The sequence below is a fragment of the Mus caroli genome, chromosome 6 (genome assembly GCF_900094665.2).
Source record: "Mus caroli chromosome 6, CAROLI_EIJ_v1.1, whole genome shotgun sequence".
NCBI lineage: Eukaryota > Metazoa > Chordata > Mammalia > Rodentia > Muridae > Mus > Mus caroli.
In genome coordinates this window covers 11,043,997-11,065,402 of record NC_034575.1, presented here as the reverse complement: position 1 = coordinate 11,065,402, position 21,406 = coordinate 11,043,997, and the positions used below count along the sequence as shown (strand labels likewise).

At 36.5% G+C, this 21,406-nt stretch overlaps 1 protein-coding gene across 1 annotated transcript in view; it reads right to left on the bottom strand.

Moving 5' to 3' along the window:
- Foxp2 (forkhead box P2) overlaps nucleotides 1-21,406 on the bottom strand; it is a 520,673-nt gene that overhangs the window by 106,586 nt on the left and 392,681 nt on the right. Inside the window, exon 6 of the mRNA XM_021164323.2 lies at nucleotides 7,416-7,490. Within this exon, the coding sequence (XP_021019982.1) occupies nucleotides 7,416-7,490 (75 nt within the window). The remainder of the gene's footprint in view (nucleotides 1-7,415; nucleotides 7,491-21,406) is intronic.

The window sequence follows — 21,406 nt, the reverse complement described above, 5'->3', positions numbered from 1 at the left end:
TATGTGGAGGTCTTTGATCCATTTAGACTTGAGCTTTGTACAAGTAGATAAGAATGGATCAATTCATATTCTTCTACATGATAACCGCCAGTTGTGCCAACACCATTTGTTGAAAATGCTGTCTTTCTTCCACTGGATGGCTTTAGCTCCCTTCTCAAAGATCAAGTGACCATAGGTGTGTGGGTTCATTTCTAGGTCTTCAATTCTATTCCATTGATGTACCTGTCTGTCACTGTACCAGTAACATGCAGTTTTTATCACAATTGCTCTGTATTACAGCTTAATGTCAGGTATGGTGATTCCACCAGAGGTTCTTTTATTGTTGAGAATAGTTATTGCTATCCTAGGTTTTTCATTATTCCAGATGAATTTGCAAACATTATAGACATTTAGCAGGACTTATCTAGAGTCATGGATACTCAGCAGAGTTCTAATGTCTGTGGTCACTACTATAGTAATAAATGATCAATTTACATGTATTATACATTTATTTTATAGAATAAAGTCTATATGTTATAAACGTGAGTGTTTCATTTGCTCCATCTTAGTTATCTATTTTGGTATTTGCATATTTAAAGACGTATTTCAGGGTTAGACAGATAAATGTTTTAATTAGGATTATTGAGTATTTCAAGAGCAAGACAACATGACAGCATTACTAATCACTTATCTTTAATAGATAAAACATAATGTTTATGTGTCAGATAGTAAAGAGCAATTGGTAAAGCCATGGAAGTTCTCAGGATTTCTTCTCTCCATAACTGTGAAAAGTGTGATTAGCTTAGGGCAAAAATGCATGCTAGGCAGACATCCACTATCTGTCTAATGCAGTAACAAAGAATGACTCTTCCAATGTAAGAGAGTGCAAAACCTGCACTTATATACTAGGCTGTATATAAAATAGCCCAAGAAACACAGATCTGACAAGTAATAAGAAATTTTGGAAAAATAAAGTTAATATAGTAGTATGTTTGATATTCAACTTATATTTCTCTTTTAATTACATAGTATCTGTGCATCAGAATACTATATCATCTATCTATCTATCTATCATCTATCTATCATCTATCTAATCTAGCTGTATATTGTTGAAGAATATCAAATTTCTAAACTTTTTGACATGCTTATAAAAATTGGATGCACTTTTTCCACAATCACACAGCCATGTGTGAATTCATGACTCTTTTTGTTTAACAAGATGAAGAATTGTTTCCTGGATGCCTGCTCTTTGATGGAAGTTTTTTATGTGGTAATACTTTAATTATTATTGAATGATGTCAGATTTTGCCCAGCCTAAATACTTATCTATAAGATTCCAAAGGGAAATTAAGGTTATTGTAATATTATTCTTCAAATAAGAAAATTTAACTTTTTTTTATGGAGTTGCCTGTCATATCCAATACTATAGATTTGAAGGGAAGATGATTTCTGCCAAACACTGCCAAACACCTAACAACATCTCTCTTATGTGGGCACAAGAGAGGTCTAGTTATCTAGAAAAATAAAATGCCAGCCTGTGACAGCACTTAGGTGCCATGTATGAATAAAGTTTTGTCTTGAGACAAAAATCAAGCAAAACACTATATATTTCACTAGTCATGTGAATTTCTTTGAACAAAACCTATCTTCGTTATTATAAAGAATAGTATTAATTAAAAATCTACATTTTCTTAATAGTTACACATTAAATAATTATTATATAACTAAATTTTGAGATCAATAAGATTTGTTAATTCCACTGGCTAAATTTTAAGACTTTATCATATATTTTACGTTATTATATGAAGTCTTGTGTTGCTTAAAAAGCACTTTTGAAATTATATGTAAAGCCTAGTTATTTACAAATACTTTTGAGGTAAACATATTAGTAAGTGTACTGGACTGTCCCAGTAATAAAAATTCCATGCCATAATTTGTTACCCATTTGAATAACAACCAATTCATTTACCTAATGAAAACTACAAATGTAAAATTGTAATTTTAATAAGATAAAGAAACTGAATTACAAATGCAGCTCAATAAAAATGCATGCACATACTTTTGCATAAGTGATCGTTTAGACATGTGTACGTGTGTGTGTGTGCGTGCATGCATGTGTATGTGCACCATGAAGAACTATATAATGACATGAATTATTTCGGTGTCTTTTGTTAATCAGTATACTGAACTAAGATATAAAATATACAAGGGATGAAAATGGAAATGAAAAATAGAAAGTATGGATTAATTTAAGTAACACAAATATTCAAGGATGTTATGGTGAATTGTTACAATTTGATGTAATTATATTTCATTATATAGAGAAATTATCACTAATGGTTTCTTACAAATAACATTAAAATACAAAAGGCAAAAATACTGTGTGTTCTAAAAGGCATCATAAATTCACATTATTGCTGCATACATATTCTAGTGTGTGTATCAATTTATTTGATAAAAAAATATATTTACAACAACAAAACCAGATAGCTAAATAAATAAATCTTTCATCATTCCCTGACTCCTGCCTTGCTGATGTTTAAGTGAATCATCATGGGAAGTGAATTATTCATTATAAATTTCAAAGAGGATTTCCCATTGCCAAAGCTCTGCTACTGGTCCTTCATGGATCCAACATCAAGAGAATCCATGGCAATTTCAAACATTGCAATAAAATAGAAGGTGAGAGGCAATCACTCAGGAGAGCATCAAGAATGAGCTGAGCCCAGAGACCTGCAATTCAGCAGTGAAGGAAGGGCACAAAGGTAATTGCTAATAATCTCGAATTATACCAGAAGAGTAAAAGATTCATCAAGAAACTACACATGAACAGTGGCTGAGCTTCTTAAAGACAGAAACTTTTATCCTGTTTTAGATGAAGCATCTGGAAGGTTGATAATAGCTTTAAATGTACTCACATTGTTATAGCTTAAGACATTCACAAAAATCACAACATCTGCTGAAATGGGTATAAAATTATCTTAAGGTTTATTTCTTACCGAATAACTATACTATCAAACCATCACAGTAAGCAGAGATTGATCTTTTTGTAAAGCTTCGTAATAAATTCAATTATCCTATAGTTTTATACTGAGTTAAGTCATGGTTTCAAAAGGACAGTCATATGGTGAATCCATTTTCAGCTTTTTGGAGAATTCTCCACACTGGTTTTCCTAATGACTGTAGCAATTTACAATCTCGCCAACAGTAAATGGAGATGCAACAACAATTACTGAAGGAGGCCCTGATTTTGAAAGAGAGCAAAGAAGGAGATATAGTAGGTTCAGGAAGAAAAGGAAGGGAGAGATCATATAAAACTCAGAAATTAAAAGAATAAAATATAAAATAAAAATAAAAAGAAGATTGTGCTAGAAAAACACACTGTAATATTTCCCCTGGTTATGTCACACATAAAACTAAATGCAGACTACTTAAAAATATTCTAAAATCTTTTATTTGCTCTGACACAATTATCACATATTAAGGGGCAAACTGTTCAGAATAATCTAACTTTGACACCATAGCTCCTAACATTGTTGTATCTTCATGTGCTAAACCTGGATACAAACAGTTTAGAGGATAATATCGATGGCGGATTCCCGAGAATAGATTATTTGAAGTTTAAAAAGAGAAAGATTCTTTTTTTAAAAAAAATCATAATTTTCATCAAAATGCATCATTCAGGAGGCAATCACAGCTCAGTAAAGCGCCGGAGGGGGTAACTAGCAAATTCAGTCTACATATCTTAGTAAGAATGGAAAAATAGCCCTACCAGGCCACTGCTGGCCAAATTTCATCTTTAGTTTATAGACGCAGTATATTTTGTTCATCAAAAGTTCCATTTGATCCAGTGCTTAAAGGCTTTAGAAACAAGAACCCAAAGTGAAGACCTTAAGCATTAGGCATAATTGCCTTAGCAGTGAGAGCTAAGAGGCAGGACCCTATGTAAAACAGTATTCATTGAGGTGTAAAAACCTGTAGGCAAGACTAACAATGAGCTTATGCAGGTAGGTGTTAATGAGGTCATTTGGGCAGATGAGGTTTTAACAGGACAGCTTTATAGGCTAGTGAACTTGGCTTACTATCTTGGGCGAGAGAAGTGAAAATTTAGTATTTCAACAGTAAGAAAATTAAAAAGCTGTTAAATATGAAAGGGATATTTGTTAAAGAGAAAAATATATATGTTTTAGAAATAAATTTAAAGGAAGAAAATTAAAATACGTGAAGACTATTTTAAAATAAGCCAAAAATATAACAAGTGAAAAAAAAAACTGATTGTAAAAGGCGAGCATCAGTCATCTCTTAGGGTGACTCTCATACTGCTGTCTTTTGAAGCCAGGAATCAATGAGCGCACAAATGTGTGTGTGTGTGTGTGTGTGTGTGTGTGTGTGTGTGTGTGAGTGAGAAGTGTGTATGTGTGTGTGTGTGTATGTGAGGAGTGTGTGTGTGTGAGAGAGAAGTGTGTGTGTGTGAGTCTCTGTGTTTGTGCATGCGTGTGATTGTGTGTGTGTGTCTCCTGAAGTAGTCAATTTAATAACAGAATATTGAATTGTTACTCCTAACAAATATTCCACCGATGGACTCTGAAGGTTGAACAATAACAGGTAGGTAAAATTTTAAATTACAATTTTCATGTAGATATGATCTGAGTGGGTGCAGTTATTGCCCAGTATTTCAGTGAAATAGTGAATACATATTTTATAAATAAAATATAATAGCAAGCATTTAAAACATTACTACTCAACAATATGCTACTAGATATGTACAATGTTCAGAGGATAGGACATGTCTGGTACTAATAAATCAAAGTTCAGGAAACACCTATATTAAATGCATTTTCATAAATATTTTGACATAATTTCATAAAATTAACACGTGTAAGAAAGGGGTATGCTGTAGAGTTCATCAGTTATATAATATCAATTATAGAACATAAAGGTAAAGGCTTTAAACTATATTCAATAATTGTAAGTTTTCCCTTGCAATACATGGAAATCTACTTCACTTTGGTTCATCAGCACAAGGAGTTAGTATTTTAAGAAGGAGGAGAAACAGGTAAAATGAATGGGCCAATTTGAAAGCAATTCCTGAAGATGATGGAAAATTTAACAAATTTTAGTTGTGAAAATGAACTATAGACATAATACATGTGATATTAAATTAACCCATTGATTTATGTGGTGACTCAAAGAATTGAAAATGATTCATTTGATCCATCACTTAGTAGAGATGCCAGGCATTTGAGGAGCAAAGGACAATGATGGCTTTAAAAATCCCCTTAATATTTCTATGAGTTTTCTACTTTCAGCCCACCGTGAACTCCATAATATTCCAGATTCCATTCTCATTCACAAAATTGATCTTAAAACTTAAGATCTAAAACAATTATTTTTAAATAAAAAATAAAAAAAAGTTCTAAAATTAATTTTTCAAAAGAGCCAGATGCATTAGGCAAGGATAGTGAATAGCATTTGTTTTAGGTTCTTTCTTAGTTTTTAACTGCATTTGCAGCCATTTTAGATTGGAGAAAGTTTATATCAAGTAATCAATTAATAAAAATAGGCATGTCCTTAATACTTCAGTAATGTTGCTCTTGGTTTATAAAGTCAAGAAGCATCCTGCTATAATTTATCCAGTGACTAGTGTTAACTATTAAGTTTGTAGCACTATGGTTGTGGTGAGTCCATGCCACCACCAATTCATATTACACAGCTTCTGTCTGAGAGCCCCACAGGGTTGCTTCATACTCTTATTCAGTCAGGAACTCAAGATGTCCAAAGACAACATGAGAAGACTTAGCAAAGTCCCATACACAGATCATCACAAACTTGAGCTATATATTCAGTCTTGCGCGTGCGAGATTATATGGTAGTACATGTAACTTTGATTTTTAAAGATCTTATCTTAATTATGGGGGGCATCCAAGTGCAGATGCTGATGGCTTCCTTGAATGTGGATTTATAAGAGGTTACACGGTGGATGATATGGATGCTGGGAACAAAGCATGACCAGCAGGGAATATCACAGTGTCTTCTGTGAGATCACACCACATCATCTATACAGTGCCCACCATGTGCCATTTTCATTCTGAGAATATAAAGACTTGATTTCAAAGATTTATTTCCAATGGATTAGAGAACATGAAGTTTTAAAAATAAGCAATAAACAACATTGTAAGGAAAACCAGTTCACTCTGAACTGTAATGAAAATTTGTCTTGAAAAATAAATGTGTTACTAATATCAACACTCTCCCATTTTCCAAATTGTATTTTCTTTCAAATGTATTAGATTTCTGTGTGTGTGTGTGTGTGTGTGATGTTTTTGTTTTGATTTTAGATAAAATTTTGGTTGAATGTTTTATTTCAAGCTGAGGATATAATTACAATGAAGTTTACCTTATATGTATCCATCTTTTAAAATGTTAACAGAACAGTGATACATTCATCAGATTTTAGACATGCACATAAATTTAAACACAGCAATTCAATAAATGTAACCCCCATTTTAATTTTCCAAAAAATATTATACAAAAGATAGAAACAGTTTAGGGTTAAAATGAAAACTTCAGGGGTTGTGACTAGATCTTTCTACATAAGAATCATCGTCAGTGCATCATATCTTGTTTCCATGAGGCAGTGTTCTATTGTTATTTTCCCTTTGGAGTTTGTTTGCAGAAAGAAGTGAACATTACAAACTGTTTAATAAACAATAATGATCACATTATATTTAAAATGTCTTCTAACACATACAGAGACTAAATAGATCCATCCATTCATATGGAAACAAGGTAAAAATTCTAAATATTGAAATCCTTCATTACAGTTTTAAAGATTCTGATGAAAACAGGAGAAATCCATACTTAATAGAACTCAAAAGCAGCTCTATATAAAGTCCTCAACTACATACTTCAACTTTACCATTCAATTTCTAGGCTACCTGATATACATACTGCGTCAGAAAACCAAATTTCATTGAACCTTAGGGTATAAAGAGAGCAGACAAGTCCCTCCCAACTCCTGTTTGTACGGCAACTTTAGGAACAGGAAGCAACAACTTCTTGCTAAAAGATATACTCAACCTATTTATAATCTCCACTATCCATTTCCATCATACCAGCACTGCCTCACCAAGTTATGGCTAAACTGTCAAGAAAGTGCATTGGTGCTGCATACTTACACAGTTCCAGTGGACTCTAATGCCTCCAACTTAGAGAAACTGTGAGGTATATAGCTCAGGAGCCAGAACTGAAGTGGAAACAACAGAGAAAATAGAAAGTCTGCATCCTTGCGCCTGTTTCTTGACATAACTTGTGTTTTAATGATTGGTGTCAATGGAAGAGTTTGGCTATCAGAAATCTCAGGAGTTCTGTGTTGTGGGATTGGGTCCATGGCTTTGCACTGTGCATCTGGATCTCTTCTTGCCCAATAAACTTACTGCAAATGTGCTGTGAGGATGCCCATCAGCAGGAGTGTGGCCACAGATACACAATTTTGCTTCTAGGAGCAATTCCTAAATTAAACAAAGAGAATTGGGAGTTGGCTTTTGTCCCCTCTGTCGTGGGGCTTATAAAAATAATGTGTATTGTTAGTTACACTAAAAAAATGTTCTTGGTAGAGTAACACAAACTATTCTAGTTTTGTTTCACAGGTGACATTTATATAGGTTTTCAAAATAGGAACAATCTATTATATGTGATGTTGAATATTGGAATGATGATAAATGGGCCAGTGAGAAAACAACTCATGATTCCCTGCCTTAAGCCCCTGAGTTGCAATTATGGTTATTGTTCATAAATATTTTTAGAGATATAAATACCACAGTGAGTATTTATGTCATTTGTGAGTATGATGTCATTTGCCTTTACTATCTCAACTTTATTTTGAAATGCTAGCTAGTAATAATCTGGACCAATAAAAGGACTTCCATACCATAACCTATAAGGACCACAGCAATCACCCCCTCAGCTAAAGTGTCTTGATTAATTACTATTATACTCTTGCTACTCCCACTTATACACATCTAAGACTGTGGAGATCACACCACAGTAACTGTTAAAACCTGTTGAATTTTCCCACTTGCATTGGAAACTACTTTATATACTCAAAAGTATAGTTTGCATTTTATCTGTAAAAGCAAAGTGATTATTTATTGATAAATGGTATGGAATGTCTTTTTTTTTTCCTAAGTAGAATCAGACATTTCAAAGATTTTTGTCTGAAGGGCAAAAGGATTACATTGCATTTGAATAGACCATGTGACAACCCATTCTTAGTCTTCATGTATGATATGAAAGAATGATCCCCACTCATAAAATACACAAGGGAAATTATAATTGTACCAGGCAAGAAGAGCAGCGAGGAGGGAGGTGGTGAGAGTGTCAAGGGGTATTGGTAGTAGTTTGATGCGTGTAAATATTACATCTTATAAATAATTCTTTTCAAATATATCTGTGAAGTTCCAGGCCCTGTTTAAGAAAAGGATTGTATATGCTTTAGCTGACTATATGTCACTTTTTTCAAGATAGAATCCACATTAATTCAGACAGAAAAAAATGGCTTCCAAAATATCCCTTTCCTTCTCTGTCTTGTGAAGGAGTATGTCACCTGACGCTGGCAGATGAGAACTGGGGTGATGTTCAAGTTATATTTTACTGTCAGAATCCAACAAACACATTTTCATCTAAATTATTTTGTCAACAGCCTTGTGGTGCCCTTGCTAACCTTATTTGGCACCAGTGCATAATTAGATACACAGGGGTGTGACTCCAATTGAAGGTGTTGGCATTGTAGCACTCTGTGAAAATATTAACTATGAGGTTAACTCCAATTTTCTCTTCTTTAATTAAATGCACATGGTACTAATGAGGTAACCTACTGTTCCTTGATAGCACTAATTAGCTAAGAGGAGAGTACACTCTCACACTGCAATTTAAACCTAAAAATAAGGTTGAAATATGCTAATTGCAGGCAATTTAAAACAGTACAAGTTGAAGAACTAGTCATAATAAGAGAAAGTGACTGCTTTACAGCTAGGCAGCTGTAACTTTGGTTAAAATCAAAACAAGCCACACAATTTTTGGACTGCAATTTAACAAGGTCATAAGCATCCTTGAAAAATGAGATGTTACTTCACATGATGACGATATGCCCAGAACCACACCAAGGAAAACAAAATCCTTAGAGAGATGCTCTTCCTGAAGGGACTGGAAACACATTTTTTGTGAACTCTACAGACATTGTATTTAATACTGAAAATTAAGCTCCAGAAATAGGTCATATCATCTTTTCTTCAAGAAGATACAAATTAATGAAAATATTATAATTGGTACCTAGGAAATCAACAAAACCAGTGGAGATGCTGACAGTTTGTCATCTCATTGGGTTAAGGGAGGATGCAGGAAGCTTTATCTCTTGATGACCACCTGAAGTGATTAGGACAGGATGTGTAATGATGAAGATACTTAAAAGCCACAGAAACATGAGCATCTGTGATCATCATTTCAGTGATACAGGTGCTTAAGGATGTGTATTTAGAAGATTTCTTCTATTGTTTTGGACTCTGGGGTGGAGCTTTCCTAAGGCTTTATGAAGAGAAAATGGTCCATTTTCTTAGCTCAAGTGACACAGAAACACAATTTTATTAAAGATAAGCATAATACAAATGAGCCTTCATTAACAATCCTCTTGAAATATTTTACAAATGTAACTTTAACTCCTAAATTTATAGAGAACTCTTCTGCAAAGGAAAAGTCTGAAGGAAGCTCCCGAGTCATCAAAAACATTTTATTATGATTTGATTAGCACAAAGGACATTTTAATCAGTTTTTGATTTGCAAAAGTCCATAGCAGGTGTTATATTTTTACCAAGCATCTCTGATAAACAAACCCATTCATGCCAAGATATCCCAGAAAACACAGAGAAAGAAAGCTCAATAAACTCTTATGAATCTATCCTTAGGGACACAAGAGAGAAGAAATTGTGCTATAGGTTAAAGGTGATATTTCCCTTTGTCACTTTGCATGCAAATTTATAAAATATAACAAGCAATCAAAAGTACTCAGCAAGCCATACAAATATAGACTTAGAAAGCAAATTCTGAGATAGACAACTGAGTCTTAAACTGAAGAAAAACTTGAGAGAGAGAAAGCAAACCTATTTGAAAAGCAAAAGCTTTTAAGCAACTATCAATGAATAATTCCTAGAGTTAAGACTGTGTGAAGAGAGCATTTGCAGAACACTTAGCCAGTCATCATATCTTGCCAACAGGTTTAAGAAAAGAAACTGTGCTTTGAAAAAAAGTCTACTCACTCTATTCTCACAACTGCCCTAACAATTTATACTACAGAGGAGACAGAATGTTGGCAAGAGATTCTAATAAGCTTCTGACCAGGCAGGCTTTTCCAGACCCATGAAGTTGCAGGTTAGTAACGAATGAAATCAGACAGCCACTTAGAAAGCAGTCTCCTGGAGGCAGCCTGACACAATCCAGCAAATACAGAGAAACCCAATGCGAGTGGATGTTTTAAGTGTTTGCATCTGTTTCAAATAAGCACCAACAGTGAGAAGGCCAGGACAATGAACTGGAAAGGGCTTTCAACATGAACTTCAGAAGAAATCTAGTCTTCAGCTAAATACGGATCATTGTTCAAAATAAGGATATTGGCTCTGGAGACAGTCTGCCGGAGTTCAGATACTGACTCAACACTTAGCCATGCTGTGACCTTGACTAAAGCGCTTAACTTTTCTTGGTCTGTTTCTTCAGAAGGTGGTAAAGAAGCACTGTTACAGACTTGTTAAACAGACGGAACGGAAAAGTATATGGAATAACAGTAGCAACCATAAACTTACTATTTATTAGCTATGTTTTTCATATGTATATCCATATTTATAGATCTTTGCTGTAGAATGACATTTAAGGTGTTTTTTTTTCAGATAAAAATTACTGGTTTTCACATATAGGAAAACTATATGTGAAACATCATTATACATCATAAAGGATACAAATATACTGAAGACATTCTATCTCCCTTCAAAGGACTATGCCAAGTTTCTATCAGTAGACTTCATAATGCAAGTCAACATCTCTTCCACATGAATACATATATAGTTTCTTTGTTGAAATCTGCTATAGTAAAGCAAAAATGCAAACAAGGGTAGATATTATGTGTCTCCTGTTGCAAGAGGAAATTACTTGTAAGAAAGAGAATGTGTTTTGAGAAGTTCACAAAGTTGTACTTTTCTAAAAAAAGAAAAAGTAAGTATGATTATTTTGATCTTTCCCAACAAATGAAAATATTTTAAATTATAATGCCCTGAAGATGTTTGAAGGATGAAAATATTTTTTTAAGGTGTGCGAAACTTCATGCCTCATTATATTTGAGGTAAATACGATTCCTGGAAGGTATACCGTTGTCTGTTTCGAGGTTAGTAAAGATAACAAGGAACACTGTAAAAAGTAAAATCATACTTTAAAACAATGTAAAAAATGGTTCTATGACTGGATTTCATTCTGTCTATTCCACTAACCTGTTTGATTACCTGTTTCAGCTATGCATCTTGCCTTATAGAACCTACGCAGGAAGAGTGGGGCAGGAGATTTATATGAGGATGATACCTGTGAACTTTGAAAAAAACCACCCTATTTAATCCTTCCCTTAATATCTCTAGAAAAATAGATGAAAAATTGCTGAGATCAGACGGAGAAAATAAAAATTATGGATGTGTAGAAAGAATCAATTTTGCGTATTTTATACTGCAAGCGTGTCAGATGAGTTGGTGTATGTCTCAGGTCAGCCAGGAGCAAGCAGAAACTATGAAACCCAAAGAGCAAATCAGTCCAGGCACATACCTATAGAATTTTCAGACTGCATTGTGAAGGAGTAGTTAGTTTTGCCTTATTTCTTTCTATATTGCAGACTACAACACCCTTATAATACTGAAAAGAACGTCACACAACTATTAGAGAGGCTTTTTTTTTCAGAATAATAAAGTAAAACCCCTAAGCAGGATTAATTAAATAATAATCAGTTGGCATTACCTAAGAGTCAGGATTTTATTTGTTTGTTTGATGATTTAAAGGCCACACTGTATACTATGGATCCTACTGTGCAGAATGTCAGCAAGGAAAAGTATTTCTGCAGAGGCTGCTTTTCAGATGTTGAGACCTGAGGTAGGGTCCAGAGATGTGCATTTAGCAAGCATCTTAGTCATATCGATCTAGTGAGCCTGGGAATTAATGTACTCTTTAGGCTACTTTCTTGACAAATATGTTTTTATTATTTTATGTAAATAAAAAGCCAACACTCTGTAGTAATTAGTTTTGAAATATGTATCAGTCATGAAGTTATTAGTATGAAGGACACATGTTCCAAGTTCCAGAACATAGAGGAAAAGCAATTCTGCATTAAAAGCTAGGAAATGGCAAATGTAAGAACCAGTTGTATGAACTCTCAAAGTTTTATATATTCAACTAGTCTGCTAATTGTGTAAGACATAGGATAGCCTTCTCAGAAAAAAATGTATGCAAAACAAAATTACAATGGTAAGAATAAGTTTCAATTATATTGAGACTCAGTTTTCAAAATATTTTAAAGTATTTATCAGTTGTGAAATACTTTCAGTCTGCTTCCTTTGTAATGGATGAAGTAAAAAGATGTAGTAATAGGTTTAAGAGCCAGGAACATGATGGTACCTTATTATACACTCCCATGTGGTGGTTTGAGGCTTATGTATTTGACACTTAGTTGCCAGTTGGTGTCAATGTTTGAGAAGGTTCAGATGGAGGAACCTTGCTGGGAGACATGTATCATATAAGGTGAGCTTTGAGATTATGTAGTCCACTCTACACTGTCTTTTTTTCTGCTTGTGGCTAAAAAGGTAAGCTCTTTGTTTTCTGCTCCAGTTTCTATGTGTGTCTCTTGCTAGCATGTTTCCTTGTCATACATATTCCTGTGGAAACATATGTCCAAATAAACTCTTTCTTTTAAACGTTTCTGTTCAGTAGTCACAGCGACAAAATCATAACTAAAATGGAAGCTGTTAATAGACATGGGATGCTGCTGGTAATAACCTACCATGTTGTGGTTTTGAAGAATGTGAAAGACTGGATCTTGTGTCTATTAAAGTGTTTGAATGCAGTGGAAAGAGTTTAAAGGGGACCAAACTCCGGCCAACTAGCTTTCCAACTTGTGAGAGAGAGAGAGACTATGGTGTTTTCTGCTCCTAGGAAGCAGTTGAATAAAAGCTATGTTGCTACTGGGTTTATGCTACTGGGTTTGTGGAGGTGTGGTTCTTCCTAAGCTGGTAGCTAAACTTGGCAGCATCATTCATGTGATGCTAGATTTAGAGACATGAAAAATTTCATGGCTTTAGAGGCATACAAATATTTGAGAATGAACAGGTCATGCATTTTTTCCTACGTGGTCTGAGATAGCTGCTGAGTCAGAGTGTGTCTGGGAGTGCCTGTGTTAGGGCCCTGAGAAAGCAAAAGGTTGTGAGAAGCCACTGTTGAAGATAAGAAGGTAAATCCTGAGTTTCCATAGAGAACCAATACTGATGAAGATGCCAGAGTGTGGGATATCTGTGAGAAGAGAGTTACAGAGGGTGAAAGAAGCCAGTCCAAGACAGATGGATGCTGTAGGCAGCAAAGCTGGAAGTAGAGAACTATCTAAGCCCTTTCATTTGGACATGGAGCTATAGAACCTGGTGTTCATCTTTCGGGATTTCAGTATGACTCAGAACCAGTATTTCCTCCCTATGCATCACTCTTTCCTGTTTGAGTGACCATGTGTTTTCTGTGCCATGGTACCATTGGATGTTGAAAGGATACAATTTAGTGTTTGATTTTCCAGGCTTGCTCAGACAACAGATTGCCTTGACTCTCATAGGTTCAGGTACTAAAACACTTGGTTCCCAGTTGGCTGCATGCTTGGGAAGGTTCAGTTGGTGCAACATTGCTAAAGGAAGTGTGTCTCTGGGGTGAGGCTCTGAGATTATACAGCTTCACCTTGCTTTCCAATTCACGGTGTCTGCTTCAGGATTGCAGCTGAGGAGTTTAGCTCTTACTTTTCCCCCTTCTCATCCCCATATCTGCTGCTTGCTGCTGTGCTTCTCTGTGGTAATGGAATCCAATTCCTATGGAACTGAGAGTCCAAGGAAACTCTGCTCTTAAAGACAAGTTGTCTTAAAGTTGTCTTTGTCATGGTGTTTTAATACAGCAGCATAAAAAGAACTAATACAATTTATAAAAGGAGAAATTACGGAATCATTATTAAATATGATAATTTAGAATGCATTTCTTTCTATAACTAGGTTTATACAGCTCATGGATTCTATCCAAAGATTACAGGTTGAGATAACCTACCTGGAACTAAGTTTTTTCATGAAGTAAAAGGAACAGTTAACCATATCAATTGTAATATTTTAAGAATTGCAACTATTTATTGTGTGCCTCTGTTTGCATGCACATATCTATGAAGTATGTATGTGTGTTGTGGGGTGGTGGTGGTATATGTCTCATAGCAAAAGTGTGTTTATATCAGAGGACAACTGGAGGGAACTAGTTCTCTTTCCAACATGTGGACCCTGGAGAGTAACTTCAGTTCATCAGATTCAGGCAGCAGGCACCTTTAGCTGCTGAGTACCCTTGCCAGCAGAAGGTAATTTTTATGCTATCTCTCAAAGGATTAGACCTTTCCGATGGAAATAGAGAAATAAATAAGGAGAATCCAAAGAATTTAAGATTGTCTAAGAAATTCAATTATCTTTGAATGGTGGGAGCATTGTAAGCTAGAAAGTTTGAGAATTTGACAAGTTCTGAATATGAGAGCCAAAGACTTCACATCCTATCATGCCCTAAAGAGTAATCACAGGATTTGTTAAAGGAGTTGTGTGGACATCATGGAGGAGAGAGTTCAGTCAGTAGGAACTGGCTGGCTGTCTAAGCTGCATGAGAGTCACTAAACAACCACTTATGGCCAACAGCTAGGGTTGTAGCATTGAAATGGAGAAGGATGCACTCTTTAAGATAAAGCTAACTAGAGATTATGAAGATCTCTTGGGTGAGTGAACGGATATGATAAGGGACAGCAAGAGCAGACCCTGACAAGTCTGACAATGGCATAGAAGAACAATGTTTAAGGATGGAGGAGAGGCAACTGAAGGGCATCTGGGAAGTTGTTTCTAGGGGCCTTTATGAGACTTCAGGAGCAAGGCAAGGCAGAGATGTACAAGAATCAACATGTTATATTCTGGCAATGTCATAAGGAGGGAACGAGTTCTGGCAGCTGTATCCTGAACAGGTAATTCTAATTTTGAGTCATTGCTCAAGGTTTGCCTGAAGCTCTATCTAAACTAACACTGAAATTCACGTCCCCAAACTTCTGTTATAATTGTGTTAGAATGGAGACCAGGTGATGCATTCCAGCCTTCAGAAAGTCAAATTAGGAGCATTAATACAAATTCATAGTTAACCTGGGCTACATCACAAGTTCTAAGTTAGCCTGAGTAATAGAGTGGGAACTTTATTTCTGAATAAAACAAAGTTACATAAAATAAAGTGAAATCAGTAAAATAAACAAACTTTCCAGCAATAGTAACATGTAGCTAGAATTTATCATTTCCTAAAGGACTCTTAATTCTGCTACAGAGAAACTTGCTCAACTATGCATTGCTGTGTTATTCACAATAGCCAGAAACCAGAAATAAGCTGGATGTCCCTTACAAGAAGAATAGATAAAGAAAATGCAGTAAATTACCAGTGGAATTTTACTTAGCTAGCCAATATCTGTTTTGACTTAAGGTCAACTACAAATATCAGAGACTAGATAACCCTGCAATAAAGCCTGCGATAAAACCAATACTGTTCCAAAGAAAAGAAACAACCACAACATAGCAATAAAATTACTCCTAGTGACTTTCTAGTCTACTTATAGCCTTGCTCAGCCATCATCAGAGAAGCTTCTTCGTGTAGTAGATGTGAACAAGTACAGAGACACAGAGCCAGATGTTATGCAGAGTGGGAGATACTAAAATCACAACCCATAAATGGGAAGTTTCCATGAAAGCCCTTCATTTAGGGCTTAGGGAAGCCTGTGGAAGAGGCAGAAAGTGTGTAAAAGCAGGAAGGGATGGACGGAGGACACCAAGGAAATAAGGCCATCTAACTCAACATGATCAAAGCACAGAGTCTGAGGCAGAACGCACAGGGCTGGCATGGATGTGTATCAGGTTCTTTGGTTATAGATTATGCCTTCTAATTTAGTGGTTTTATGGAATTCTTGATCATAAAAATGAGTGGGTATATGTTTCTTGTTCTTTCTCTTGTTTGATTGTGTGTGTCCAATTCCAATGTCTTAGTTTTTGTTTTATCTCATTATATTTTATTATATTAGAAGCCTGTTTGCTTTCTAAGGAGAGACAGAAGAGGGGTGGGTTTAGATGGTTCAGATAGGAGGGGAGGTGGGGAAGAAGTAAGAGAAGTAGAGATGGAGGAGAACCATAATCAGGATATATTAGGTGAGAAAATAAATCCATCTTCAATTAAACAAAAAATCAAAATAAAATAAAAATTAAAAATATCAATGGGCTCCATAAGAATATCTGAAGAAAAACCTTTGAAAATATCAACAACAGTGATGAGGATAGAAACTGGATATATACGTCCATATATCCATATACATATATGACTTCATTAATTAATTGGTTTTCAAAGATGGAGACAAACCACAAATTTGGAAATTTGAAGAAAAATAGCATCTACAAAGCTGTTCAATTAAAGCCATACTAAAAGTGGGTAGCTGGTAGAGAGCTGTTATATTTAAGAGGTAATAGGAGACATGCCTTTATGAGTTGCTCTGTGGAGAAGAAATCAGAGAAGCAGGTAAATTCCTGTCTTGTGTTCTCTATATTTTTTTTAGCCAATGAAGAATATACAGTAAAAACTGGTAACAGGAGAAGGTAAAATACAGGGTTCATACATCAGTGTGGAAAATGCTCAATAGTGATAGAGATAAAGATGACATCAGATGGGGCTACTCCTCCACCAGAGCCAGATCAGTGGACCCAACACCCTCTCACACCCCACAACCCGCCTGTCTCTCAAGAGGTCTTCAGTAACCAGGAACACAGACAAGAGCCTAGCATGGCTGTTTTCTGAGAGCAGCTGATTGAGATAGATGCAGATACTTACACCCAACCAAAGAAGTCAGGGACCCCTATGGAGGAATTAGGAGAAGGACTGAAGAAGCTGAAGAGGACAACTACCCTATAGGAAGATCAGCAGTCTCAACTAACCCAGACCCCTGGAAGATCCCTGAGACTGAGACACCAACCAGGCAGCATACAAAGGCTGGCCCAAAGGGCCTGGCCTCTATACAGCAGAGGGCTGCCTGATCTGGCCTCAGTGGGGGAAGATGCACCTAATCCTTAAGAAACTTGAGGCATCAAGGAAAGGGAATACTGGGGGAAGGGGAAGGCAGGGCACCCTTTCAGAGGCAAGTGGGGAGGGGTGGAGTAAGGAACTGTGGGAGAACTGGGAGGGGGCAACGGCTAAAATATAAATAAATGAAGATAAATTTAAAAACAAAAGACATTAGTACATTTTTAGGATATAAAATAATGTCAAAAGTGATTTTGTGTAAAATTCTTCATCTTAAGAAATAAAATAATATTTAACAGAAAAAGATGACATCAGATCCTCATGTTGCTAAATGCTATAGCTTCTTGTGGCACATTTCAGTAATTTTCTTGGGAGTGAGATCAAGGTAAGCAAAAACTTGGAAAATAGAATAAATGTTGCATCAAGGTGTAAAAGGAGAACAGAGAAGAAGATATATGTCCCAATGTCATCCTCAGTTACTGGATTAAGTAGGTCAGCCAGAGATCTTGATGGGTAGAGATAGAGGTGAAGGGTGAATAACAAGAAATAGACAAGAACATACAGTCAGAATGGAGGTCCTTCGAGTCTACCAACTCAGCATGATTCCATAACATGGGCCTGGGGCTGGTAAGATGGTTCAGTGGGAATAGTGTTAGATCTGCCAAGCATCAGGACCTGCGTTCAGATCTCCAGATCTCATGTCAATATGCAGGTATGACTGTGAGCATATATTAGCCCAGAGCAGAAGGCAGAGAGGCAGGGAAACCCCCAGATCTGGTTAAGCAGCTAACCCAGGTTCAAGGATGAGCTGCTGCTTCCATGGGGTTCTTGCTTTAAAAGCTGTGAGGGGAGAACAGTTGAGAGAGACAACGCAATGCCCACTTCTAGCCTCCATGGGTGTGAAAACGACTACAGACAGAAGCACAGACACATGCACACACTGTACATGCATCCTACTATTACTGCTGTCTGGGGAACTGAGCCAAGCTCACAGAGAGTACTTTGGATAAACTGATTCTTAAAAAATTCATTATTTTACGACTGTGCATGTGGGTACATCATTTTAATCTTCCTCTTGGGAGGTAGAGCAAGTGGATGTCTATAAGTTTGAGAGCATCTTGGTTTATGTAATGAGATTATGCCAGCCAAGGCCACCCGGAATTTCTTTTACTTATTCTGTACCAGTTTTTTTCCCACAGATCAGTTTGTACAGTTCAACGACAGCAGCAGCAGCAACAGAACAGAATTCTTTCTTTTACCTTGTAAGCACAAGGCAAATAGTGCCAGGCATAGTGCCAGTCCCCAGTGCAGCCCAGTCACCCAAATGGGTAAAGTTAAATACTACCTCCTCCCACAGTCAAAAATATTAATCAACAATTGTTCCTGTCTAAGACAACTGCAGGGACAAAAAATGGAGAAGAGACTGGGGGAAAGGGGGTCCAATGACCAGCCCAACTTGAGATTCATCTCAAGAGGAGGCTCCAAGACCTGACACTATTACTGATGTCTGCCTACAGATTGAAGCCTGGCATGCCTTCCTCAGAAGAATCATGGGTTCTTAAAGAGGCCCAACAAGTAGCTGACTTAGATAGAAGCAGATACTTACATGCAACCACTGGACTGAAGCTGGGGACCTCTGTGGTTGAATTAGGAAAGGCTAGAAGAAACTGAGGAGGGCAACCCCATAGGAAGAGCATCAGTCTCAACTAACTGGTTCCCTGAGATTTCTCAGACACTGAGCTATCAACCAGGCAGGATGCACTAGCTGATTCAAGGCCCCTGACACATATACAGCATAGGACTGACTGATCTGGCCTCTGGAAGGAGATGTGCCTAACCCTTGAGAGACTTGAGACCCCAGGGAGTGGTAAGGCCCAGGGAGGGTGGAGGGGGCATCCTCTTAAAAACATAGGGGAGGAAGAATGAGATGAGGAACTGTGGGAAGGCATACTAGGAAGGGGACAATGGCTGGATTGCCAAAAAAAAAAAAAAAGTAAAAGTAATAAAAAAAAATAAGAAAGCTCACTTATTTTTAATGGATTGGGATAGCGCAGAAGCTAAGGTATAATTGTGTCAAGTCCGGAAACCTACTGCAGTTGTCACCCTTTGTCATTTCCTAGCTGTTCCCTAGAATTTTCAGTTCCCCATATGTGGAGACAGGGAAATTATCTGAAAATAAAACTGTTATCCAAAGGTTGCAGTTTAGTAGAAAATCAACTCCATTTCACAAGATAGAAAATCTATTAACTTTCCCACTCAGCACTAATTTTCCTTTTCGCTAAAGGTAAAGTGTTTTTATTTGGGAACTACTTGGATTCTGTATTCTTTAATGTAGAAATTGGTGTGACTGGACCAAGGCTGAATAGATAATAATAGGCTGGCCAATCTGCACCCTTTCCCAGGAACACTCTTAATGATTTCATAGCAGAGTGAAGGAATTCCTTCAGGGAACCCTGATCCCTGTTCATCAAATCTTTCTCTGTTATTTTTTTCCCCAAATCAAGATTTTGTTTAGGTCTTCCCTGTATTTTGTGGGCCAGTTGTCTTATTTCTGTCATATAATGCCTACTTTTTAAAGATTTATGAGAAGTTCTGTGATACCAAAGAATAATCCAAGAGGACTACTTTATTACGCTTCAGTGCCTGTACACTTGCATGAACTTAGTATATTTAAAATACATTTTGAAGGATGTTTCAGGTTTTTTTTTTTTTTATAGATCATCCCAATTAATTCTGGACAGCAGGATTTTGCCCCACTCACCATTGTTTGTAAACTTAGGGAAAGTGTTTATACTGCTGTTATATTTTCAGTTTTATAAATACTTCTTTTCCCTACCACTTAAATGATAGGTTAAATAAACAGAACTTACAGTGCACAAAACACAACTAGGTTTGGAACACGGAAAAATACAAAAGGCTAAATGCAGGATATCAACCCTCAGCCAGGTGTCAGCATTGAATAATAACTAATACTAATTATTGGTGGACATTAGCATTATAATCTTGTCATGGTTTCAAATTTTATATTCATTTATATTTCTAGAATCCCAAATGCAAAAGTGAAAAGCTTAGCATTTAGCCTTTTATTGCATTTACACACACATTTGTGTGTGTATGTGTGTGTGTGTGTGTGCGTGCATGTGTGCTGTAGTATGAGTATGTATGTGTGGATCAGTGAATAACTTTGAAGGTTATTCCTCTTCTTCTACCATGTGATTGACCATGGGCCATGAGGTTTGGTAGCAAGACCCTTTAACACTGTCTTGCTGGCTAGGTTGGCCATGGTGGCACCAATAGACCTGGCTGGTCTGGAACTAATTCACCCAGCGCTGGGTCTCAAGGATGGAGGTTAAGGCCCAGCAGCTTTTGTTTTGTTTTAATAGGAAAAAATAAAAGGTAAAGTATACATTTAGTTTAAAAGTCATTTAGTGGTATCTAGAATTTTATGCAGTTACCATGGGTGTTTAAAAGGCTTGAACATTTTAAAGTATTTTATATTAATCAATGAAAGGCACTGACATTAGTAAATTTTAAAGATTTTAAGAATAAGGAGTCACTGAAGAGTTAACAAAGATTATAGAATGAAACAGTGTCAGGTCTTTACCCTGTTTTTAGTCGATCCTCTTCTTATTCACTTTGAAAGCTGCCGTCATAACTGGCACTAATTGGTGCCCTTGTTAGAAATCTCAGCAGAGGAGCCAAGAATAGAAAGGATATGGACACCTCTCACCCAGAGGGCAAGGCTGTCTCCACAGGTGAGGCTGAAATCAAGGAGGGGGCAGGTGACCAGCTGCTGCCTGGGAGGAGGGGGAGAGCACCTGCTCACTGTGTCCATAGACAATGTGATTCTCTAGGGATGTAAATCAAGAGGGTTACTGTACCCAAAGTCTTAGTGATGCAGCTACATTCTGAGAGGGAGCAAAGGCGGCCAGCCAACCAGTGCTTATGTCATAGATACATTTGCTTGTGTTATGGACTGTTGTAGTTTTCTGTTCTCTCTCTCTCTCTCTCTCTCTCTCTCTCTCTCTCTCTCTCTCTGTGTGTGTGT